We start from the raw sequence: 27175 nt of genomic DNA, 5'->3' as shown, positions 1-27175 counted from the left end.
AAAGTTAAAAAGGGCTATCTTAGATGGCCATCTCAGGAAAGGCTTAGTTATCTAGTCTCCTGTCAAGATGATGAGACCCATTAGAAATGCCCCTGCTTTTGTCTTCTCTATTCCATGGTGCCAATAATTTAGTCACAATTTTTGATTGTGGCAACATGTTAGATCTCCAAATTCTCAGTCTCTTTCTAACCATGCTTGTGTCTTCAGCCTGTCTATAAACTGCCTCATCTTGAATCCTGTTCACTTGCTCTCATCCCCTCCATGAATCCTGTCAAGGTTTTGCTCATTTCTTATTTCCTGGTATTCTGACAGTGCCTTCCAGTAACAGGCTTCAATACCTATAAACCTGCTCTGCTGCATTTCTGACTTGGGCTTCTTTTTGGAATGCCTCTTGTCACAATTAAATTAGGTGAACATTTCCTTATCTTTCCATGATTCCCATAAAAAATTAACTATATTGCAATTATAAAATAGGAAGACTGAATAAAACAAGGCAAGAACATTAAGAAGGTAAACCTTGAATTCCTAATGTTTGCTGAGTTTTATTTTTTTGGTGAAGTTTTGTTTCTTTGGTGACAACTATTTAATAGGAATTTATTTGTCACCTGTGGGCACATCAAGGAATTTGAGCTGATGGTGTTAGGAAACAGAGAGAGAAATCTTTAGGAAATGGATTTTTATAAAATTGTATCCCAGGAAATTCTGTCCAGTGTTTTTTAGCAAGAGGCTTCTTATTTCCCCTTCAGAAGAGGATGAGACAGTCATTTGAGTGGGATCTAGCTACACTGTCATGTAGTTGCTCTACACCCATTCCTCTTTTCCTCACTGTTTTTAAATATTTAATAGAGGCACAGTCATGGAAATGATGGTTTGCAAAAGTAATCCATGAAGATGTGCTGCCAGTGAGCTCAAATTACAAAGTGCATTGATAATGATAACAATATCAGAAATATAATAATTAGCTCTCATATGGCTGATATGTGTAGTTCTCTTAGTTGTTATATACACTAACTTCTTGGGTGAACATTCCTGTAAGCTATTTCAATTTAGTTGGAATGCTGTAATTATCGATTATGGGACTGAAGTCTTTATGACAGTGTGCTCTTCATTTCATTAGGTGATAGTGAAAGAATGAAGTAGCATAATTTACCATATTAATTTACCAATTATCCTCCAATAAAATAATAAATAAGTGAAATTGAACGATTTGGGGGAGTTTACAGATATAATTGTTCTTAGTCATGAACAAATAAGGCACATTTCATGGTAACATATTTGTTTAAAGATTTAGGTATCTTTTGTTGTTTTCTTTGTTAATGAGTATTTACATTGAAATTTGGTCATGATCCATTTCTTAAGTAGAAGTGTTTGGTGGTTTGTATTTTTAATAAGATTTGAAGCATCTTTAATGAAGACCATGTCATCTGCTTTTTTTGTTTCTACTACACTCTGGGTACATACAGTAAAAATTTAATAAATGAGTCTTAAATCTAGTTTGTGATACTCTAGTAAAAATTTACAGGGCCTACAAAATATTTATACAGTCTTTCCTTGGCAATTACCTTATTTTTAAGGTATCATGTTTTTGTTTTAGAATTATTTGTCTCAGAAATATTTTTTGTAGTTATAGGCTTAAAAACTTTAAAATAATTATACTTTATTTAACAGCTACCCCAATACTGATTTTGTAATTCAGTTACACTCACCATAGAGCATGAAATTCTTAAAAACAGTTGAGTTTCGGGGCGCCTGGGTGGCGCAGTCGGTTAAGCCGCCGACTTCAGCCAGGTCACGATCTCGCGGTCCGTGAGTTCGAGCCCCGCGTCGGGCTCTGGGCTGATGGCTCAGAGCCTGGAGCCTGCTTCCGATTCTGTGTTTCCCTCTCTCTCTGCCCCTCCCCCGTTCATGCTCTGTCTCTCTCTGTCTCAAAAATAAATAAACATTAAAAAAACAGTTGAGTTTCATAAGTATCAAAGGATGAATTTATAAGGATTCTTTTAAATAGAACAGTTTCCGTAAAAGGTACAGTTCTTGTTTCCTGTTTATTTTTTTAATCATAAAAAAAAATTTTTTTTTGAGGCGGCTCCATGCCCAACATGGGGCTTGAACTCATGACCCTGAGATCAAGTGTTGGATGCTCTACTGACTGAACCAGCCAGGTGCCCCTTATTTCCTACTTATAATTAGAGTATTTTTTTTTTTTTTTGTAAAACTTCACATTTAAAAAATCAAGAAATACAAACAGATATAATAAAATTTAGTTTTGTTAGAAAAAAAGAATTTAAAATGTACATATGATTTGTATTAGAAACAAAAATGTCACAGAATGTGAAATAGTATCATAAATCATATCTGAATATAATTTTAGAAATTATATAATCCAGCCTTCTTATTTTACCCATAGGAAACTGAAAAACTAAGTGATCTGTCTGACATTATGTAATGAATTACCAGCAGAACTAACCTTTAGTTCTGGACTTATCTTTCATGCAACAACTGTTTACTGAATATTTATTACTGCTTGCACTGTTTTGGGTGCTATTCATGAGCCTGAAAAAGTTATAACAAAACTGTTTTTGATCAAACACATCCTATTGATATAAACATCAAAGATTTTATAAAAATGTATTTAAGGACTTTCTTTTAGAAAGGAATATCTGTGCCATTCCTGCTGTGGATATTATCTTGGGTTATTGATATTTTCCATCGAGTGTTTCTGTTTTTTTTAATTTTTTCGGTTATTTTCTACTGTTATGTTGAAATGTCAGAAATTTACCAGATAATGAGTGCAACACAGAACATAGATCTTGGTGTCCAGACACAAGATGTATAGCAAAGGTTATAGTTCTGTTCTATTATTCCTCTGGATCACTAAAAGTATTTGAGATTTGATTGATGAAGAGAAAGAGTCAGTTTATGCCTTTGAAATAGATTTTGCTCTTCCATGCATGGTGACTCAGTGGGAGTTAAAATTTTAGAAAAAATCATGGTGTTTTTCTCTTAGGATGTGAGATGTGTTATAACAATAACCATTTATTTATAACAATAAATGGCATGAGGGAGAAAAGTGTTTTTTCCCTTTCAGGTTCAGGAATAGCACTTAGGAGTTTAGTCTGTGTATTGACATTAGTTATTATACTTGGTAATATCATAGCTGGAGAGGTGACTTTGGGCTGTAGGATTGTGGGAGAGTTTTGCGCATGGTATTTGTACTGTCCTTTGCAAGGAAAGTGAGGAATAGTCGTGATTTCCATGTTTCCTCTAAGCTAGTTGTAGGACTTTGGAAGAAATCACCAAACCTTTTTCTACCTTTGTCTCTATAAACGAGGAGCTTGGTATAAATGAGTGCTGAGGACCTTCAGCCTGAATATAAGCATTTAGTTTGGTATTGGGAGAATAGTTTGGCAAAAGAAATGCCTTAAGCAGGTGTTTAGGTAAACTTGCAGGCATCAGTGGGGAATTTGAATATGTTATTTTGAGACTTGCAACAATTTTCTTTTAAGATTATATCAAGTTGGCTAGCATACAGTGTATACGACAGTTTTCTAAAAATACTTATTTTTGAGAGAGAATGAGACAGCTTGAGTGGGGTAGGGGCAGAGAGCGAAGGAGACAGAGGATCCAAAGTGGCTTTGCACTGGTAGCATAGAGCCCACTGTGGGGCTTGAACTCACAAACTGTGAGATCATGACCTAAGCTGAAATTGGATGCTTAACTAACTGAGCCACCCAGGTGCCCCATGACAAATTATTTTTTAGTATCATTGTTTACTTATTCTTAGCTGCAGTAGGTCTCTTGAGTTTTGTTAGTAGGAGTACCATAAGAGAAAATGTCTAATCAAGCCAGCTTGTAAATGAGTTGAGATAAAAATTAGCCACTGCAGTAGAATATTTGTATCATTACCCAGGCAACTGCAAATTTTATTTATCCACAAAGAACCTGGTAAAAATTAAATTAAAGGAGAGTGGTTTCCATTAGCAGATTTTCATTTATAAGTGTTCATTCATTGAATATGTTTTGTATTTTTTTTTGCTAGGCTGCTTATATAGAAAATTAAGGGGAAGTATTTGAAAGAAATGAATGATTAAAGGTTGAAGACTACTGTGAATGATACTGTTAGTTTTGAAAGTGGTTTACTTGCCATTTTTCTTTCCAATGATTTCTCTTTTGAACTATTTATTCTATTTGTAGCTTTTAAAAAACTTTTTAAAACTATTGTTCTTAAAAATAATGCTTTTAAAAACTTGTTTCACTTTTGGTAAAGCTCTTTCTTATAAGGTTCCCTTTATCACTGACTTCTCATGTGATGCATGTTTCCATCCCTTTATCACCACAGGGGCACACCACTGTGCACATTCCTGTAGCTGAATTGGAGGGCTGTGTTGATGTCCTGGGCCCAAGGGCCTGTGCACTAGTATTGTGTGTCAGGAGGACAAAGGGATGGCGCCAACCATCCTGCTCTGTGCGCCAGTAACTAGAATTAATTACAAACCAATCGAACCCGTTGCAGCCAATTGGTAAACTAATTGGTAATTTTAGCTGTATATCTATATGTAGTTATCTGAATGCCTATAACATTACTTTCAGAGCGACTTTTGTTCTGTTTCATCCTGATTGACAAAATGGCCTTCATAGCTGTAGGGAGAAGGATGTGCATCAGTGACTAAGAAGCTGCTCCAGCTGCGTGTCTTGTTTGTATTCCCCTGTTCATAAAACATGACTCAGATTACAGCTGCATGGTACCACTCTGATCATTTCTGATAACATTGTGCTAAGCATTCCTTAAAATAGGTTGTTTAAGCCACCAAATGTACTTTCTCTGTGCCAGCTAGTATCAGAAGTGTAGCTGCTTATATGCTTGCCCATTAGAGGGTTTTTTTCTTTTTTCTTTTTTTCTTTTTTTTAAGCAAAAAGGGAAATCATAAAACTTCTGAAATAAATTATTCTGAATTACATCTTTCTGTGCCTAATGTAGGCGATTTAAGTTGAACTTAATTGAATTTGAATTATATTCGTAGAATTGAGAAAAAGAAGCCAAGTAAATTAAAAAATTTTTTCCTTTTCCTGATTGTAGAAGACTTTTATTACCAGGGATTTGGCACTAAGGATTACCTCTGAAAGGAAATAAACAATACTTCTTTGTTCAGAAGAGTATTTTAAATTAGAATATAACATTTATGACTAATGTGAGGTTGGTACTGTATTTTATTTGTGGCTAATTTGGCATACATAATCAATCTTGGGTCTGATTTCCAAAGTGTATCTATATTTTAAAAAACATAAGTGAAAAGTGTTTTTGAGGTTTTGAGTTCCACTGAATACTAGAAAGTAAGCTTAGTTATGGAAAAGTAACATGTTCATAATCCAAGTGATCATTTTTATAGTTGGTTGGAGTTACAATAATACTAGAAAGTAAGACTTAGTTATGGAAAAGTAATGTATTTATAAACCAAATGATCATTTTTATAGTTGGTTGGTATTTTTTGATGGTCATCTTTGGGAGTATGGAAAGTTGCCATTTCTAGTAATATGAGACTGATATGTCTCTATAGTAAGGTGAGTAAGGTGAGAATGGTATGAGACTGATAAAGTGAACACTTTAAATTTCTTTGTCTTATACATTTTAAATGACAACTTTGGACAATTAACCACTATCTACACACATATTTATACTTGGGATCAGTTTTTCTTTCTGAGCAATGGAGTGGATCTCAGTGGCCTATATTTTTATAGTCTTTTCTTATATACATTTTCATTGCCATTAGTATGCAAGACTAATCAGTACCAAGAAGAAAAAATCTTTGCCAAATATGTAGAATGTAGTATTATAGTAATGTAACTTGAATTATCTAAAGACAAAAATTAGCTTTCCCTGCTAATAACAGGAACAAAATACTGATGTCTATTCTCACTGCTTCTTTTCAGTCTTATACTTGAGGTTCTAGCCAGGGCAGTTAGACAAGATAAAGAAATAGAAAGCATCCAGATTGAAAGGAAGAAGTAAAATTATATCTGCAGATGACTTGGTTCTACATATAGAAAACCCTATAGAATCCATTCACACACATAAAATTATTAGAGCTAATAAACAAACTCAGAAGGGTTGCAGAATACAAGATCAGTGCATAAAATTGTGTTTCTATATGTTAGTAATGCACAATAAAAAAGTGAGATTAAGAAAGTAGTCCCATTATAATGGCATGAAAAAGAAAAAAAAAAGAAACATTGAGTAATAAATTTAACCAAAGACGTTCAAGACTTGTACACTAAAAACTACAAAACATCATTAAAAGAAATTAAAGAAGACCTAAATAAAGAGGAAGATATCTGAACTTGTGGATTGGAAAACTTAATATTAAGATGGCAATGGTCCCCAAAGTGATATACAGATTTGGTTCAATCCCTACTGAAATTCTAATCTCCTTTTTTGCAGAAGTGGACAAGGTGATCCTAAAATCTGAATGGAAATGCAAGGGACACAGAATAGCCAAAAACCATCTTGAAAAAGAACAAAGTTCTTTTCAAAACTCAGAATTCAAAACTCATTACAAAGCTACAGTAATCAAAATAGCATGGTACTGGGATAAGGATAGTTATAGATCAATGGAAGAGAATTGAGAGTTCAGAAATAAATCCACATCTGTGTCCATTGATTTTTGATAAGGGTGCCAAGATCATTTAATGGAAAAAGAATAGTCTTTTCAACAAATGGTGTTGGGATCAACTAGATATCCACACACAAAGAATGAATTTGGATCCTTACCTCACACCATATACAAAAAAATAACTGAAAATAAATGAAAGACCTAAATGTAAAAACTGAAACTATGAAATTCTTTGAAGAAAACATAGGTGTAAATCTTTGTGACCTTGGACTTGGCAGCAGTTTCTTAGATACCAAAAACACAACCAAAGGTAAAATAAATAAATAGAATTTCATTAAAATTAAAAACTTATGTGTATTACAGGATGCTGTTAGTTGACAAGACACCCCACAGAATGAGAGAAAATATTTTCAAGCCTGTGTCTTATAACAGTCTAATATTTAGAATATATAGAGAACTCTTGCAGCTCAAAAATATAAAGGACAAATAACCTAGGCCAAAAATTGGCAAATAATTTGAATAGACATTTCTTCAAAGAAGATTTGCATATGTCCAATAAGCACATGAAAATATGCTCAATAACTTTAGTCATCAGGGAAATGCAAATAAAAACCACAGTAATACTATACTTGTTAGGATGACTAGACTCAACAAATCAGAAAATAGCAGGTGCTGCTGAGGTTGTCAAGAATTTGGCCCTCATACAGACATACCTTGGACATCCTCCAGGTTCAGTTCCAGACCACTGCAATCAAGCAAATACCACAATAGAGCAAGTCAATGAATTTTTTGGTTTCCCAGTACATATAAGTTATGTTTACACTGTAGTCTAAGTGTGCAATAGCAGCATGTCTAAGGAAACAATGTATGTGCCTTAAATAATGCTTTATGCTAAAAATTGCTATCATCTGAGGTTTCAATGAATTGTAACCATAACAAATATAATAGTAATGAAAAAATTTGAAATATTACAAGAATTACCAAAATGTAACATGAGACATGAAGTGAGCAATCACTGTTGGAAAAATGGTGTAGACAGACTTAGCACAGGGTTGCTACAAACCTTCAATTTGTAAAAAAACATGATATCTGTGAACTGCAATAAAATGAAGCATAGTCAAATGAGGTGTGCCTGTATATTGCTGCTGGGAATGTAAAATGGTGCAGCTGTTGTGGAAAACATTTTGGTAGTTCATGTTAAATTTAGAGTTACCATATGACTTAGTAAATCCACTACTAGGTATACACCCAAGAGAAATAGAAACATATTTTCATAGAAAAACTTGGATGTGAATATTCATAGCAGCATTATTTCTAATAGGCAAAAGGTGGAAACAAGCCAAGTATCCATCAACCGATAAATGAATAAGCAAAATGTGTGTGTTTGTGCAATTATTTAGTCACGAAAAAGAATGAGTACAGATACATGGTACCAGATGGATGAATCTTGAAAACATTAGCGGCGCCTGGGTGGCTCAGTCGGTTGAGCGTCCGACTTCGGTTCAGGTCATGATCTCACAGTTCATAAGTTCGAGCCCCACGTCAAGCTATGTGCTGACAGCTCAGAGCCTGGAGCCTGCTTCGGATTCTGTGTCTCTCTCTCTGTCCCTAACCCACTTGCATTCTGTCTCTGTCTCTCTCAAAAATAAATATAAAAAAAATATATATTCAGAAAAAAAAGAAAACATTAAATGAAAGAATTTCACCACAAAAGGCCATATTCTGTATGATACTGTTTATTTGAAATGTCCAGAACTGGCCAGTCCATAGAGACAGAAAGTAGAGTAGTGGCTTCCAAGGGCTGGAAAGAGGAGAGAATGGGGAGTGACTGCTGATGGGTACTGGGTTTCTTTTTGGGGTGATGACAACGTTTTGAAATTGGATAGATGCACAACTCTGCATGTACTAAAAGTGACTGAATTGTATAACTATAAATGGTAAATTTTATGGCGTGTTAATCATATCTCAACCAAAAAAAAATGAGCAAAATATTGCCAGTATTATACAGACTCTTCTAGAACATAGAAAAAGAACTCTGCCAGCATAACCTTGATAACCAAAGGTCTCAGGAGAAATAAAAATAGAGACCACTTAATAATGCAGATGCACAAATCCTAAACCAAATATTGATATATTAATCTGGTTACTCAAATACTGGACAATACATCACAGTCAAGTTAGGTTCTTTCCAGTACCGCAATGTTGGTTTTATCATTTGAGAATGAAATTAATATTTATCAAATTAGATGAATAAAGGTGAAAATCATATGATTGTCCCAGTAGACCTAGGAAAAATATTTGATGAAATTCAGCAAACTGAGAACGAACATCTTTACTAATAGAATCTTCCAAAGAACCTATGTAAACATCATACTTAATGGTGAAATGTTGAGAACTTTCCTTCTGAAATTGGGAATGAGACAAAGTCTGCTATCTTTATTTCTATTCAACATTGTCCTTAAGATCCTGGCCAACACAGGAAGACAAGAATAACATATAAAATATATAACACTTGGAGAGGAAGAAATAAATATGTCATTATTCACAGATGACATATTCATATTTATGTATTTAGAAAATCCAAAAGAATCTAAAGAGAAATTATTAGATGTATTGAGTAAGTTAAAGTTGCTGGATACAAAAATCAATGGTAACAGAAAATGAAAAAAAAGTTAAATAGCTACCATTTATTCTTAGGGCTAAAGCTAAAAAAAATGTGCAAGACCTCTACACAGGAAACTATCATACATTTTGAGAGACACTGAATAAGGTACAAGTATATATAGGTATAAATAAGATATATATATATTTCTTCATAGACCAGAAGATACAATATTATAAAAATGTCAGTTTTCATCTAGTTGTTTTATAGAATATATGCAATTACAATTAAAATTGTATTTTTAATTTTTTTTCCTGGGAAATTGATAATCTGATTTTAAAATTTGTATGGAAATAACAAGGGGCTGGCATTAGCCTAGTCAAAGATATAGTTGGAGGATTTACTCTACTGGGTTTTGCGTTTTATTTTAGAGCTACAGCAGTGTAAGTTAGGTTGACATTGGTACAAAAATAGGTAAACAGACCAGTGTAACAGAGGAGAGACTCCATGCTCTAAAAGACAATATTGGAGAATATCTTCCTGACCTGTGGTAGGAAAATAATTGCTTAAAATTGATGCAGATAGTATCAGTCTTAGATAAAAGAGTCAGAAGTTAGACTACCTTAAAATTAGGGATTTATGTTCATCAAAACATTCTATTCCATCAGGAGAGTAAAAAGTCAAGTATATGTGTGCAACATGTATAACCAAAAAAGGCCCATATCCAAAAGATGTAAGGAATTCCTTCCCATCAAAGAGCCTTGAATAGGCACTTCACAAAATGAGGATGGCTAATAAGCATGAAAAAAGGCTGAAAATCATTAATAATCATAGAAAACCATCTTGAAACCAAAATGAAACCATTACATAACCACCAACGAGAGTGGCTCAGGTTAAAGTAAACCCCAAACAGACAATACCAAGTGTAGTTGAGAGTGTGGAGTAAGGACGGCTCATACACTGCTGGTGAGAGTGGCAACCACTTTGGAAAACAGTTTGGTGTTATATACTGGAGTAGAGCATATGCTCATCTTGTGACTCAGTATTTCCTCTCTTGGGCTTGTTCTCAATAGAAATGCATACATATGTGCAGAGGACATACATGAATAACAGCATATAATTTGGAAATCACCTCAATGTTCTTCAGCTGTAGATTGGGTAAATAAATATGCATGCAATATAATACTGTTCAGTAAGTGACCTTGGACAATGGCAATAAATAAATTGCAGGTTCATCCTGCAACATGGATGAGCCTAGTAAACAAAGTAAAAAAAGAAGTCACAAAATGTTAATACTCTATGAATTTCATTTATATGAATTTCAAAATCAGGTAAAAATTAAACTATTACAAGTCAAAGCAGTGGTTGCCTCAGAGCAAGGACAGAGTAATGATTGGGAGGAGACGCCAGGTAATTTCTAGAGACTAGCATTGTTCTGGGTGGATGGATGCATGGGCCTTTGCTTTGAAATGATCTGTATATACATTTATACTTTACTGTTTATTAAACTTAATAATAAAAAAGATTAAAAGAATGGTCATGGGGGGGTGGTTCTTGAGAAAGAATATCAATACCATCTCTTGGTCTTTGGACTCTCAGCTTTACTACTTTCTTATCATACAGTGAGAATGAAAATAAAACAAGATAAAAAAAAACTAAATCAGTAGGTTTTGCTACTTTCTCAATGAGGAGTATAATGTAAAAACTATTAATTCCTAAGTACTTCAGTCTAAAGTTTTTTCTTAAAACTTTTCAGTATCAGAATGGAGTTTAATAATGTTGTTTGTTTTAACTAGGAGGTGCTAATGATGCTGGATAACTATGTGAGAGATTTCAAAGCATTGATTGACTGGATTCAACTTCAGGAAAAGCTAGAGAAGACAGATGCTCAAAGCAGGTAATGAACTTTGGTCTCTATAGCAGCCAGCAATTTCAAAAGCAGTCATTGAAGTTGACAGTTAACTTGACCTAAGCTTAACTTAAAACTTGTAAAAATCTAAAAGTTGGGATCTGTATTTCTTATTCAGTTCAGTAACAGATATTTATTGGGTACCTACTAGTGCAAAGCACTTTTATCCAGTACAGAGATTTAATTGGTGAATATGATACATTGACTACTCTCATGAATTTGTAGTGTAAGGGTGGAATAAAATAGAGCTTATTATTACAAAAAAGCTATTACAGGTGTTCAGAACAGGACAGGGTCATTTCTCTTGTAGGGGATAGATGAGGAAGGATTTCATGCAGGATGCAGAAGTGTTTAAAAGATGAGATGGATCTTAACAAGTGGTTTGCCTTTTATTTTATTTTTTAAAGTTTATTTATTTTGAGAGAGAGAGAGAGAGACAGAGCGTGAGCAGGGGAGGGGCAGAGAGAGGAAAAGAGAGAGAATCCCAATCAGTGCTGATAGCGTGGAGCCTGCTGAGGGGCTCAAATTGTGAGATCATGACCTGAGCCCAGATCAAGAGTGGGACACGTAACCAACTGAGCCACCAAGACGCCCCAAGTGGTTGGCCTTTTAGATGAAGAGAGAAAAGTAAGACAGCTATTAAAATGCAGAGCATGTGTGAAGTGAAAGTAATGTAGGGGAAATTATAGTATTTCTTCTTATATATTTATTTAAGTTTATTTTGAGAGAGTGTGTGCAAGCAGGGTAGGGGCAGAGAGAGAAGGAGGGAGAGAATCCCAAGCAACTCTGTGCCGTCAGCACAGAGCCCAATGCAGGGCTCGAACCCGCGAACTATGAGATCATGACGTGAGCTGAAGTCTAACACTTAACTGACTGAACCACCCAGTCTCTCCATGTTTCTTCTTAATGTAGTACTCAGTGAGGAAAATTGATGATTTTTTGATTAGGGGAGTAATGAGAGATCAAAGTTACTTTAGAAACCTTCATTTTTTTGTTTGTTTGCTTCAAAATTTTACCTAAATTCCATTTAGTTAACATATAGTATAATAGTTTCAGAATTAGAATTTAGTGATTCATCACTTACATGTAATACCTAGTACTCATCACAAGTGCCTTCCTTAATATCCATCACCAATTTAACCCACTCCCCTGCCTATGTTTCCCTCCAGCAACCCTCTTAACTATAGAGTTAAGAGCCTGTTTTATGGTTTGCACCCCCCCTGTTTTTTTTCCCCTATGTTAATCTGTTTCGAGAAACTTTAATTTGAAATAACCACACAACATTTGAGTCCTAAGTGCCACACTCTGGAACTATTGTTGTGAAGGAAATAGACACAGCCCCTGCCCTTAAGAAATACATAGTGCATTCACAGAAAAGATTGATGTGAAATACTTATCAGTGCACAAAATTCATCAAAAATAAATACAGGGTACTTGGGAAATATAAGAAAAAGCACCATCATCCATTTTGCTGAATCCAGGAAAGCTTCCCCAAGGAGGACATATTTAAGTGAGACAGAAGTATCAAGTAGGTGTTAGCTTGACAACGAGAGAACAAAAGGGTAATCCTGGGTAGAGGTGATGGGTATATGTGATATCCTGGAAGTAGAAGACAGCACAGTATAGTCAGGGAATTTACAGTTTAGCAGGACTGCAATGGAGAGAACAAGGGGAAGATAGCATGAAAGGAACCTAGAGAGGTAGGTTGGGACCAGATTTTGTAGGGCTCTGTAGACATGATACAAACTTTAGACTTTTTTTAAGTTAAGGAAGTGACATGTCAGATTTGTGATTTTAAAATTCTTTCTGGCTGCAGTGTGGGGAAGTTGAAGTGCAGCAGTATAGATTATAGATTATGGCTATTCAGACTGGAATAGTAGCAACAGGGAGAGTTGAGAGATAACTCCAGAGATAGATGATCAACTAGACTTAGTATTATTTTGGTTATGTGCAAAGGCAGAAGAACAATTTATTACTCAGTTAAGCTTATAAGTGAAAACTGAGCCATTGTGAACTGGACCAAGTCACTTGAAGCTACGATGGTACCTTTTTACCCAGAGAAAACAGGCCTAGGCTCCTCTTTCCCTTGGATTTAACTGTGGTTCAGTTTCTATAAGTGGAATCATTCGGTACAGAACATGTTTTTTGTCCTATCCTGAGGTATCAGCCCCATGAAGGAATGAGGAGACTAAAGGTATCCCAAGAGACAAGTCCAGGAAGGCTTGATCCCCAGGAAACCAAATTCAGGGAAACCATGATGTGTTGATTTTTTTTAACATTTTTGTTCCTCATAATAAAAAAAAAATTGTTTTTAATTCGTGTGTAGTTAACATACAGTGTTATGTTAGTTTCAGCTGTACGATATAGCAATTCAACAATTCTGTACATTATTTAGTACTCATCAAGATAAGTGTAATCTTAATCCCCTTTACCTATTTCACCCATCCCTGCCCTTACCTCTGGTGACCATTGTTTGTTCTCTGCAGTTAAGAGTCTGTTTTTTGTTTTTCCCTTTTGTTTTGTTTCTTAAATTCCACATATGAGTGAAATCATATGGTATTTGTCTTTCTCTGACTGACTTCGTATCTCATAATGAAAATTTTTGATATGGTGTTTTTGGTACTTGATTTACCCACACTCCCTGGGTGAGTCAAGCCTAGTTGTCTGTGTTTGTACCAAACAACTTCACACTTAACCCTGGATAATAGGTAAGTAGATTTGTGGGGGCAAGGGATGTGCATTCCCTCACTGGGTTGAACCAAGTTAAGGGATCATCATGCTGATTTGGGATTGGTGGCTCTATTGTTTTTGTGAAGATAAGCAGAAGAAAGCAGGTTCCAAGAAAATGGAAAAGATATACCCAGAGCATCAGGAAACAAGAAATCATGTGGACTTTGAGAGTGTCAGAGTGTTGCTTTAAAGCCTCTCTCTTCTTGGTCTTATCCTCATGAGTCTTGATTCTAGTTTTTTTCCCACCTTGGATGTCTTTGACCTTGTACATTTTATATCTTTGCAATAAATCTTTATTTTCTTCTTTCCTTTTTTTAAAATTTCTTTTTAAAATTTATTTATTTTTAATATAATTTATTGTTAAATTGGCTAAAATAACAGTGTACAGTGTGCTCTTGGTTTTGGGGGTAGATTCCTATGATTCATCACTTACTTATAACACCCAGTGCTTATCCCAGCAAGTGCCCATCACCCATTTTCCCCTCTCCCCCACTCTCCCATCAACCCTGTTTGTTCTCTGTATTTAAGAGTTTCTTATCGTTTGCCTCTCTGTTTTTATCTTATTTTTCCTTCCCTTCCTTTATGTTCATCTTATTTCGCCTAGCATAATACACCCTAGTTCCATCCACATTGTTGCAAATGGCAAGATTTCATTCTTTTTGATCACTAATGTTCCATTGTACAGTAAAACCTTGGTTTGTGAGGATAATTCATTACGGAAACATGCTTGTAATCCAAAGCACTTGTATATCAAAGCAAATTTCCCCTTAAATAATGAAAACTCCACAGATGTTTCATTTCACAGCCCAAAAATATTCATATAAAAATGATTGCAATACTATAATATAATGCAAAATAATAAAATACAAAATATAAAGAAAAATAAATTAACCTGCATTTACCTTCGAAAACCTTCATAACTGGTGTGAGGAAGACAAGAAAGAGGAAGGTTATTGTGTAGGACGACTTTCACTATCAATGGAATCAATGCTATCTGTTGGCTCAGTGGAATCTTTTACTTTTCCTGCAACTTTAACAAGGAATCTATCCAATGATGCTTGCTTTTGCCTCCTTTTGAGGGTTTCATGCAAATGTGACATTGCATTGTTGTTAAACAGATTCATTGCTTGTACTGCTTACAGCCTTATTTGGGTAGTACTTTTCTGCAAAACTTTGCATTGTTTCCCACATTTTACACATCTCCTTAATCTCGTTTGAAGTGAGGAATTCTTCTGCTTTCTTTTCTTCCTCCTCTGCAGACAAGATGCAGACACAGACTTACAAAATCTTGTACTTTTGGCCAGTCGCATACCTTGTTTGTACTTCTTGATTTCTTTCTTAACTTCTATCATAATCATTTCCTCCTTCTTACTGCCTTTCTTTTCAACCTTTTTCTGCATGGGAGCCGTTGTGCGCCCTTGCATGGGAGCCGTTGTGCGCCCTTGCATGGGTGTTAATGACAGTGCAGTATGAATAAACTCTTGTCATATATGGTATTTAATGTAACTGGCAATAAGGCAGCAGAGGAAAGGGTCTATATATGCAGGCAGCCTGACCTAGAATGAAGCAAAGCATTCCTAAGCTTACTCTTATATGGAAAAACAAAGGACTGTCCATAGGTCCTTGAAGTAACAAAAAATACACTAGTACCAATTCTGGGCACCTTCCAGTGTTCTGAAAAATCACTGATTTCTGCTAAACACCGCAGCCTGAGACTGAGCATTCGAGCATGGGCAACAATAACCCACAATCCTACAGCAGGAGAGGGAGAGAACCAGTTCTGATCATGTGATATACAGCATCCCATAATACTTGTATCACAAAACTGCTTATCAAGTGAAAATTTATTAGAAATTTTTGGGGGCGCCTGGGTGGCACAGTCGGTTAAGCGTCCGACTTCAGCCAGGTCACGATCTCGCGGTCCGGGAGTTTGAGCCCCGCATCAGGCTCTGGGCTTATGGCTCAGAGCCTGGAGCCTGCTTCCGATTCTGTGTCTCCTTCTCTCTCTGCCTCTCCCCCCTTCATGCTCTCTCTCTGTCTCAAAAATAAACGTTAAAAAAAAATTAAAAAAAAATTTTTGCTCATCTTGTTGAACACTCAATAGAACAAGTTACTTGCAAAATCCAAGATTTAACTGTATGTGTGTGTGTGTGTGTACATATATATATATATATATATATATATATATATACACACACATATACATATATATACGTATATACATACACACACACACACATATATATATATATATATATATATATATATATATATATATATATGCATGCCACATCTTCTTTATCCATTCATAAAACAGTGGACATGTGGTCTATTTCCATAATTTGGTTATTGTTGATAGTGCTACTGTAAACATTGGGGTGCATGTGTCCCTTCAAAGCAGCATTTTTGTATCCTTTGGATAAATACCTTGTAGTGCAATTGTGGGGTCATAGAGTAGCTCTATTTTTAATTTTTAAGGAACCTCTATACTGTTTTCCAGAGTGGTGCCACCAGTTTGCATTCCCACTAGCAGTGCAAAAGTGCTTCCCTTTCTCTGCCTCCTCATCAACATCTGTTGTTTCCTGAGTTGTTAATTTTAGCTATTCTGACAGGTGTGAGGTGGTATCTCTTTGTGGTTTTGATTTTCCTAATGATGAGTGATGTTGAGCATATTTTCATGTATCTGTTAGCCATCTGATTTCTTCTTTGGAAAAGTGTCTATGTCTCTTACCCATTTCTTCACTGGATTATTTGTTTTGGGGGTATTGAATTTGATAAGTTCTTTATAGGTTTTTGGCTACTAACCCTTTATCTGATATGTCATTTACAAATATTTTCTCTCATTCCGTCAGTTGCCTTTTAGTTTTGTTGATTGTTTCCTTCACTGTGCAGAAGCTTTTTATCTTGATGAGGTCCCAATAGTTCATGTTTGCTTTTGTTTCCATTGCCTCTGTAGACATTCTAGTAAGAAGTTGCTGTGGCCGAGGTCAAAGAGGTTGTTGCCTGTGTTCTTCTCTGGGATTTTGATGGTTTCCTGTCTTATATTTAGGTCTTTCATCCATTTTGAGTTTATTTTTGTGTATGGTGTAAGAAAGTGGTCCAGGTTCATTCTTCTGCATGCCACTGTCCAGTTTTTCCAACACCATTTGCTGAAGAGACTTTTTTCCATTGGATATTCTTTCCTGCTTTGTTGAAGATTAGTTGGCCATATGTTTGTGGGTACATTTCTGGGTTCTCTATTCTGTTCCATTGATCTATGTGTCTGTTTCTGTGCTAGTACCATACTGTCTTGATGATTCCAGCTTTGAAATACAGCTTGAAGTCTGGAATTGTGATGCCTCCAGCTTTGGATTTGTTTTTCAATATTACTTTGGCTCTTCGGGGTCTTTACTGGTTCTATACACATTTTAGAATTATTTGTTCTGGCTCTGTGAAGAATATTGGTATTATTTTAATAGGGGTTGCATTGAATGTATAGATTGCTTATAGTGCCAACATTTTAAGAATATTTTTCTCCCAGTCCATGAGCATGGTATATTTTTCCATTTCATATCTTCTTCAATTTGTTTCATAAGCTCTTTATAGTTTTCAGCACATAGATCTTTTACCTTTTTGGTTAGGTTTATTCCTTGGTATTTTATGATTTTTGATGCAATTGTGAAGGGGATCGATTCCTTGATTTCTCTTTCTGTTGGTTATCGGTGTATAGTAATGCAACTGATTTCTGTACATTGATTTTATATCCTGCGACTTTGATGAATTCATGTAACAGTTCTAACAGTTTTTTGGTGGAGTCTTTTGTGTTTTCCATGTAGAGTATCACTGGGACATCTCTTTTTATCTTAACCGCTTATCAGCATATATACTCTTTGCTTCTTGAGGCAGCTCTTAGATATAGAAAACAACCTTAAATTCCCTGTAGATGGCATTACCCATCTTCTGTTCCTCAAATCAAGCATCAAAATTCATTTCATTTAGACTTGAGATTTAAATGTAAAAACTGCAATATTTATATATTTTTATTTTGGGTAAGAATTCTTTTTTTTTATTAAATATGAAATTTATTGTCAAGTTGGTTTCCATACAACATCCAGTGCTCATGCCAACAGGTGCCCTCCTCAGTACCCATCACCGACCCTCCCCTGCCTCCCACCCCCCATCAACCCTCAGTTTGTTCTCAGTTTTTAAGAGTCTCTTATGTTTTGGCTCCCTCCCTCTCTAACCTCTTTCTTTTTTTTCCCCTTCTGCTCCCCCATGGTCTTCTGTTAAGTTTTTCAGGATCCACATAAGAGTGAAAACATATGGTATCTGTCTTTCTCTGTATGACTTATTTCACTTAGCATAACACTCTCCAGTTCCATCCATGTTGCTACAAAAGGCCATATTTCATTCTTTCTCGTTGCCATGTAGTATTCCATTGTGTATATAAACCATTTTTCAGTTGATGAACATTTAGGCTCTTTCCATAATTTGGCTATTATTGAAAGTGCTGCTATAAACATTGGGGTACAAGTGCCCCTATGCATCAGCACTTCTGTATCCCTTGAGTAAATTCCTAGCAGTGCTATTGCTGGGTCATAGGGTAGATCTATTTTTAATTTTTTGAGGAAGCTCCACACTGTTTTCCAGAGCGGCTGCACCAGTTTGCATTCCCACCAACAGTGCAAGAGGGTTCCCATTTCTCCACATCCTCTCCAGCATCTATAGTCTCCTGATTTGTTCATTTTGGCCACTCTGACTGGCGTGAGGTGGTATCTGAGTGTGGTTTTCATTTGTATTCCCCTGATGAGGAGCGGCGTTGAGCGTCTTTTCATGTGCCTGTTGGCTATCTGGATCTCTTCTTTAGAGAAGTGTCTATTCATGTTTTCTGCCCATTTCTTCACTGGATTATTTGTTTTTCGGGTGTGGAGTTTGGTGAGTTCTTTATAGATTTTGGATACTAGCCCTTTGTCTGATATGTCATTGGGAAATATCTTTTCCCATTCCGTTGGCTGACTTTTAGTGTTGTTGATTGTTTCCTTTGCAGTGCAGAAGCTTTTTATCTCCTTGGGGTCCCAGTAGTTCATTTTTGCTTTTAATTCCCTTGCCTTTGGAGATGTGTCAAGTAAGAAATTGCTGCAGCTGAGGTCAGAGAGGTTTCTTCCTGCTTTCTCCTCTAGGGTTTTGATGGTTTTCTGGCTCACATTCAGGTCCCCAGTGACCGAGGTGAGCTCTGTCTTCCGGGGCTCAGCAACTCTCCCTCCTGTTGTCCTCTCGCCCTCCCCGCTCTCTCAGAGCAGAGCTGATGACTTTTAACCCTCCAGATGTTAAGTCCCGGTGGCTGTTAGAACTCAGGCAGTCCGGCCCCTCTGCTTTTGCAAGGCAGACTCACGGGTGCTCTGCCTTATTGGGAGGGCTGCCCCTCCACCGCCTTGGCTCCCTCCCGCCAGTCCGCGTAGCGCGCACTGCCTCTCCGCCCTTCCTACCCTCTTCCATGGGTCTCTTGTCTATGCTTGGCTCTGGAGAGTTCGTTCTGATAATCTTCTGGTGGTTTTCTGGGTTATTTAGGCAGGCGTGTGGGTGGAATCTAAGCGATCAGCAGGACGCTGTGAGCCCAGCATCCTCCTATGCTGCCATCATCGGGAGTTCAGGATTGTAAGAATTCTATAAGACTAAAGCAGAAACCACAAAGGAAAGTATTAATAGGCTTGATTTTTTTTTAATGTTTATTTATTTTTGAGACAGAGAGAGACAGAGCATGAACGGGGGAGGGTCAGAGAGAGAGGGAGACACAGAATCTGAAGCAGGCTCCAGGCTCTGAGCTGTCAGCACAGAGCCTGTCGCGGAGCTCCAACTCACACACCAGGAGATCATGACCTGAGCCGAAGTCGGCTGCTTAACCGACTGAGCCACCCAGGCACCCCTAATAGGTTTGATTTAATAGAAATAAAATATGCCTTTCCACATAAAAGAAAATCAAAAATAAAATTCGAATTTAAATAATTCTGTCATCTGTGCCAAAGGATTGGTGGCCATAATAGTAATAATAATAGTAGTAGTAAATGATTTCAAATTAAGGAGAAAATGATGCAGATTCCACTGGAAAAAATGACAAAAGCTACCAACATGCAAATCCTAAAAGAAGACATTTAAGTGGGTGGTAAGAAATTTCAGCTTCACTAGTAGTGATAATAAAAATAAATAAGTTCAAAAACAAAAACAAATATTTTGCTAATGAATTTTTAAAAAATAAACACCGTTACTAAAATTTGTATAAGAAAATGAACTTGTCACATACTGAAACTCTAGCACAGAAGTCAGCAAACTTTTCCTGTAAAGTGCCAAGTAATAATTATTTTAGACTTTGCAAGCAGTGCTGTCTCTCCCAAGCCATTGACATTTCTAAAATAAGATACTGTTGACAAGGTTCAAGGGAAATGGACACTTTTTATCTGGCTGAGTTATAATTTGTTAGAACCTTTCTGAAAGGTGATTTGACAATAAATTGTCAAAAGCTTTAGACTTTATTTGGATAATCTTTTATCTGAATTTTCTTGTTTTCTAACAACAAATGTCAGTTTTTAATGTGACAAGAAAATCGCAACCACTAGATTGAATGCAGAGTAAGAGAGAAGGAGATTTCTGGGAGTTATGGAGGTTCCCATTGAGGGCATTAGGGATAGTGAAAATGCTGCCTTAGGAAAACATTTTAGTAAAAATTGTGTATCCTGTCAAGGTTTGGGGAACAGTGAAGAAGAAGTTAGCTTTCCCAGCAAAGAGCAAGGAAATGTTTATGTTCCCACTCCCGTGTAGAAAAAAGGAGACTTCATATTTTCCTGTGTATTCTTCATTTAACCCTCTCATTCTGTTTTTCTGTCTTGATCTCTGTTCTACACACTTAGTTTTCCAGGGCATCATACACCAGTTTAGTTGTGTAAGTAGGCTCAATTAATACCATTGTCTTTTTAATGTGTTTTTAGCTGGGTATATGGAGACTTTTAAAACCTAAGTAGTGTATCTCATATCTTTGTAACCCCAAAGCCCATTTTAGATGTTACTGTGCTGCAGTGGGTGGAAAATCCTGGACCATGTGTCATCTGTGTTCCTTCCTGGTAATATGGTAACTTGCCGGTAAACAGTACTCTAGGGAAAAATTGTGACCTGATTATGTTTTCACCCAGTAACAGCCAGAAAAAAGATGAAAAATTTTTCTTTTTTCTCTGTTAATTTAATCTGTTGTATGTCTTGAATTGACAGACCAACTTCTTTGGCATGGGAAGTAAAGAAGATGTCTCCAGGACGTCATGTGATTCCAAGTCCATCAACAGATAGAATAAGTGTAACATCAAATGCTCGAAGAAGTTTAAATTTTGGGTGAGACAAACTCAAAAAAGCCTACTAAGGCTTACATTATAGTAAATTATTTTCTGTGAATAATACAGTATTATACAACTGATATTTCACTTAAAAAAAATCCACGTATATGTTTGTGTATATGTTTGAAATTGTTTGAATCAAAAGTTTAAAAAATCCAGTAAAGTTTAACTTTTCGAAGATTTTATAAAATGTAATATATTCAAATAGGATCCAAAAATTAAAATTCATAAACATATTTCATGCTAAATGATTCATAACATGAACTGGCAATTTCTTTATAACAAAAGATCTAAATGTATATCATAAGCTATGTTACTGTCATGAAATTACATTTTTATGCATTGTAATCCCATCAGTGCAGTTTTATAATTGTTATTTTATGCAGTTATATTTTAAATCAATAGAAGAAAAGTTATAAAGAAAAAAGACATTTATATATTTTTTTGTATTTATTACCTATGTAGTTACTTTTGTTAATGCTCTTTATATCTTAGTGTGGATTCAGGTTACTGTCTATTTTTCTTTCATTTTGGCCTGAAGGACCCCCTTTAGTATGTCTTGTTGGGCAGTTTTTCTCAGTTTTTATTTTGAAACTATCTTAATTTGTCCTTTAGTTTTAGAAGGATAGTTTTGTAGTGCATAGAATTCTTGGTTGAAAATCTTTTTCTTTCAGGACTTTGAATATGTTCTTTGATAGTGTCTTCTATGTCAATATATTGACAAATTAATGTACATTTATATTATTAAAAGATAAGAGTTTCAAAATAAAATATTTAACTTATATATGTATATTTTTTAAAGGTCCCCATTTAACTGAAATTTTCTTTTAAACTGAATTAATGAGAGGTTTTATATCATCCCTGTTCCCATACAATATATTATATTAAATTAACGAAGTATTAGACCAACATAAATTTTTAAATATATTTGACTTAAATTGTTATTGTATGGTACTCTGTATATGTGGATACACACACACACACACACACACACACACACACACAATTAAAATTTAAATACATTAAGCATATATTTAAAATTTTAACTTTTTGGGGGAAAAGTCAAGCAGTTTTAGGGTGCCTAGGTGGCTCAGTCGGTTAAGTGCCTGGCTTTCACTCAGGTAATGATCTAGTGGTTTGTGAGTTCGAGCCCTGAGTCAGGGTCTGTGCTGATAGCTTGGAACCTGGAGCCTGCTTGGGATTCTCTCTCTCCCTCTCTCTCTGTGCCCCTCCCCTGCTTGTGCTCGCTCTCTCTTTCTCTCTCTCAAAAAAAAAAAAAAAAACATTAAAAAAAAAAGAAACAGTTTTGAAATGTGTTAAATTTATTTAAATAGACATGATGTAAATAGTGATAGTGACATTTATATAGCCAAATCAGTAGGGAGTAAAATGTTGCACTGATTTTTTTTTTTTCTTCTTCAGATATAGGGGAGAAAGAGAGTACATAAGTAGGGGAGGGACAGAGAGAGAGGGAGGGAGAGAATCTTAAGGCTCCATGCTCAGTGTGGAGCCCAATGCAGGGCTCAATGTCACCACTGTAAGATCATGACCTGAGCCGATATCAAGAGTTGGATGCTTAACTGACTGAGTACCCATGTGTCCTCTACATTGCTTTTTTTATTTGGAAACATTTCAGGTTCTTTTTTTTTTAATCAGGCATATTCCATTTCTTTTTTATTGACTGCATAATATTTCATCATATATATTTTTTCACTTTTTAAATTTTTTCTCAAATTTTTTATTTTTTATAATGTAAATATTTAATATGTAAATATTAAATACCACACTACTGCACAAGCAATGGGCCAAATGAGAAATCAAATGGCAAATCAAAATATGTCTCAAAAGAAAAAGAAAATCCAATATTCTAAAACCTATGGGATGCAGCAAAAGCAGATGTTAGAGCGAAATTTATGCTACAAATGTTTGTGTTAAGAGAAAAGGTTGAAATAAACAATATTACACCACAAGGAACTAGAAAAAGAAGAAACTTAGTCAAAATTTACTAGAGGAAGGAAATAACAAAAATCAGAAATAAATAAAACAGAGACCAGAATAATATTAAGTATGTATTTAAAGTTTAAAAAATTTTAACTTTTATATTGATTTAATAATGCAGAATTTTCTCCATAGGGGTTCACCTGGCACAGTAGCTGCTCCCCGTCTGGCTCCCACAGGTGTCAGTTGGGCTGACAAGGTAAAGGCTCATCACGCAGGCTCCCCTGCTTCTTCAGACGTATCACCTGCCCAGTCTTGTCCACCAATAACAGTGCAGAAGACTTCCCGCAAAAATGGCAAGTGACATTGAATCAACCTTTTTATGTGGTAGACAGGTGGAAGGCTATGGAATTTTACTTATTTTATTTAAAACTGGTGCTAATAGTATTGCATATTTACCTTTTGTATCATTTATGTGATATTAATTTGCCTTGAAATAATCTTAAAATAATAAAATAATCTTTTGCAGATCATTCTAATCTCAGATTTGCTCTGTGTAAACTTGAAGGAGAGTGATTCTTTAAAAAAAATTTTTTTTAATGTTTATTTTTGAGGGAAAGAGAGAGAGAGACTGAGTGCGAGTGGGGCAAGGGCAAAGAGAGAGGGAGACACAGAATCTGAAGCACGCTCCAGGCTCTGAGCTGTCAGCACAGAGCTTGATGTGGAGCTCCAACTTATGAGCCATGAGATCATGACCTGAGCTGAAGTTGGACACTTAACTGACTGAACCACTCAGGCACCCCAAAAGAGAGTGATTCTTTTGTTAATTCATTTGTAAGATCCTTTATAACTCTTTTGACTTAAATAGAAAAAAAATGACTACTAGTTCATTCCCTAGGCAGTATACTCTTTTTGTGTCACTACTTCATTTCATTAATATTTGAATACTGTTTTGGTACTAAAAATGATATTCTTATCTTTGCTTACACATTTGTTTTCTATGCCATCAGAATAATTAAGGGGCACAAATAAATGTAAGGACTGTTATTCCAAGGACCTGTTTATCCCATAAGAATTTCCTTCATGGACTTTGACAAAAGTGGTGTTTGTACTTTATCATACAAAACCTAGAGTATACAATGCAGAAGCAGAGGTCATGGGAAGGTATTTTAAGAAGAAACTAGAGTCAACCTTGATTTGGGAAGATCAATGTTGATACAATGGGGAGGATAGGCACCATGAGGGATGACTGGGGACTAGGGAGTAAGATGTCTGTTTACTTTTAAAGTTTTTATTTATTTATTTTGAGAGAGAGAGAGTGAGAATACATGTACACTCACATGGGGAAGGAGTAGAGAGAGAGGGAGAAAGAGAATCCCAAGCAGGCTTCGTGCCATCAGTGAGAACTCGATTCAGGGCTTGATTTCACTAACCGGGAGATCGTGACCTGAGCCGTGATCAAAAGTGAGACACTTGGGGCGCCTGGGTGGCGCAGTCGGTTAAGCGTCCGACTTCAGCCAGGTCACGATCTCGCGGTCGGTGAGTTCGAGCCCTGCGTCAGGCTCTGGGCTGATGGCTCAGAGCCTGGAGCCTGTTTCCGATTCTGTGTCTCCCTCTCTCTCTGCCACTCCCCCGTTCATGCTCTGTCTCTCTCTGTCCCAAAAATAAATAAACGTTGAAAAGAAAAAATTTTTTTAAAAAGTCAGACACTTAACCAACTGAGCCACCCAGGGGCCCCTGGGATTGAGATTCTTATTAATCAGAAAGAGAAGTAATGAAAATGAGAAATATATCAGATCTAACTGGAATCTCTTTTGGAACACAAACATTATCTTGTCTCTTTTAACTGAAAGTAGTCTGAACTTAGAACATAAAAAATAAAAACTGGTTGTTTAATGTAAAAAAAAAAGATATTCCTTCATAAAGTCTTTTTATTTAGACATCAAGAATGAATTTTTTTAATTTTAAACATTTACTAAGTTGTGCTAAACTTCTGATATATAGAAATGTATATCCACATAACTATATATATACACACATATAAATTATATCAATAGTAATATTTTGAGCTTTACCTATGAAATTAATTTTATTTTTGGTCAGATATTTCATCTGTATAATAAACCTAATCTGTTCATCAGAACCTTAAATCCATCTGAGGTAAGGAATATAATCCTGGGTAGGACTTGGATATGGTAGTGGAATGGTCAGAACTGCCCCTAGCCCATACAGGATGCCTTGGTACAGTTTAGAAAAGGGAGTCTGAGTGGATACAGTCATACACCCATAAACTTGGCTTGGTGAGTAGAGCCTGGCAGGATTTCAGCTCTCACTGTCTCAGCCTGGTGCCCTTATGCAGGGCATAACCTGCATATAGGTGGCAGTCCTGGAAGGAGCTGCTCAGTGGTAGAGTGAGCAGAAAGTGGTGATCAGGCCACCCTTGTACTGCTTTACTCCTGTCTGAAAAAGATTCAGTTTGGCTGAGTTTGGTCAGATAGGGGGTCCCTTCTGCTCCTTCAAGCCACTTCTGTTGATTTGGTTGAAGAGGGAGATCTCCTTGAAATGGAAGAAGATCATTTTCATGTTCAGGTGTGCACATGGCTATGCAGCATCCAAGTGGTTTTTCAGGGCCCAATCTTAAGAAATAACCCATGGTTCATTTGTGATTTCTAAAAATTATGCTGTCAAGCTGACAGTAGGTGAGCTGTAATTTCTCTCTTTAACTGTCCTTAACCTTTAAGTACAAACCATAAGGAAGGCCTGTTCTAAAACTACTAAGATGAATTCATCACTAGGAGTGGGAGATCAAACCATTGCTCTTGGAGCCTTGTCTTGACTGCCTTTAACCCCGGGTATGTGGAGAGGCTGAGGGGAGAAGAGAGGAGCCAGTGGGCAATCTCTAGGCCATGCTCTCACCTTAGGCACGCGGGCCAGAGGCTCAGGGTGGTGGATTTCTCCAGCCAACCCCTTGGCAAGGGAGGTGCCCTAGGTCTATGTCTATCAGGCTGTTGCCGAGGGCTCCACCGGGTCCTCCCACTCTATCTGCTACTTCAGGGCAGCCACGAGGCCATTGGGCCCAGGGACATACTTGTGCCTGGGCTGCCCCTCCCCCAACCTCGAGTGAAGTTTTTGTATATCTATAGAGGCTTGGATTTTAGAATAATACTAAGTAATCGTGAATTTGTGTTATAAGTTAAGGAGTAACTTCAGAATACTGCTTTCTCCTTTCTTTAGTGAAAGATCCCTTTGGAGCTTCTTGGTTCAGAAATGTTTTATTGGACATAGGAAAGGCATTGCCACCTTTGCATTATGGATATTCTTTTTCCCATTTTTGTCTCAGTAAGGTGTGTTGACCTATTTCAAATAATACTTCTTACTCTTACCCATTATGTTGCCTTTGGTTTCTCTATACAGACTGAGTAGTAGTAATGGTAGTAGTAGTAGTAGAAAATTGAGAGTAGTCATGAGTTCTTTCTTCTAGGAGAAGGTAGGAAAATGTGGGATCATCAAGTTTAGTTTTTGTATTGTGAAAGAGTCTGAGAAAAATGTGTTGCATCATAATTGGAAAAAATATCTTAAAAGAATCATGATATTGGCATATACGATGGTTTTGTTTAAAGCATTACTCTCAGATTACTCTCATAAATATAAGTGTGACTCATTTGGTTGGGATGAAATGAAAGATCTTGATTATAACTAGGCTTAAAGTATCCATGTTCAGGGGCGCCTGGGTGGCGCAGTCGGTTGAGCGTCCGACTTCAGCCAGGTCACGATCTCACAGTCCGTGAGTTCGAGCCCCGCATCAGGCTGTGGGCTGATGGCTCAGAGCCTGGAGCCTGTTTCCGATTCTGTGTCTCCCTCTCTCTCTGCCCCTCCCCCGTTCATGCTCTGTCTCTCTCTGTCCCAAAAATAAATAAATGTTGAAAAAAAAAATTAAAAAAAAAAGTTAAAAATAAAGTATCCATGTTCATATATAAGCAAATTTTGTTTTTGACTACTTTGGTCTTGGGGTTTGGGGTTTTGATGCACTTTTATG

At 36.2% G+C, this 27175-nt stretch overlaps 1 protein-coding gene across 7 annotated transcripts in view; it reads left to right on the top strand.

Annotated features, from left to right (window-relative positions):
* Positions 1-27175, top strand: part of SCAPER (S-phase cyclin A associated protein in the ER) — a 521436-nt gene that overhangs the window by 73726 nt on the left and 420535 nt on the right. For all 7 annotated transcript variants that reach the window (XM_045058993.1, XM_023255046.2, XM_023255044.2 and 4 more), the window contains 3 exons: positions 11004-11104; positions 21083-21199; positions 23335-23495. In XM_045058993.1, coding sequence (XP_044914928.1) covers positions 11004-11104; positions 21083-21199; positions 23335-23495 — 379 coding nt within the window. The remainder of the gene's footprint in view (positions 1-11003; positions 11105-21082; positions 21200-23334; positions 23496-27175) is intronic.

The sequence above is a fragment of the Felis catus genome, chromosome B3 (assembly GCF_018350175.1).
Source record: "Felis catus isolate Fca126 chromosome B3, F.catus_Fca126_mat1.0, whole genome shotgun sequence".
NCBI lineage: Eukaryota > Metazoa > Chordata > Mammalia > Carnivora > Felidae > Felis > Felis catus.
The sequence above is the reverse complement of the archived record's forward strand: the minus strand, read 5'-3'. Positions and strand labels throughout refer to the sequence as shown.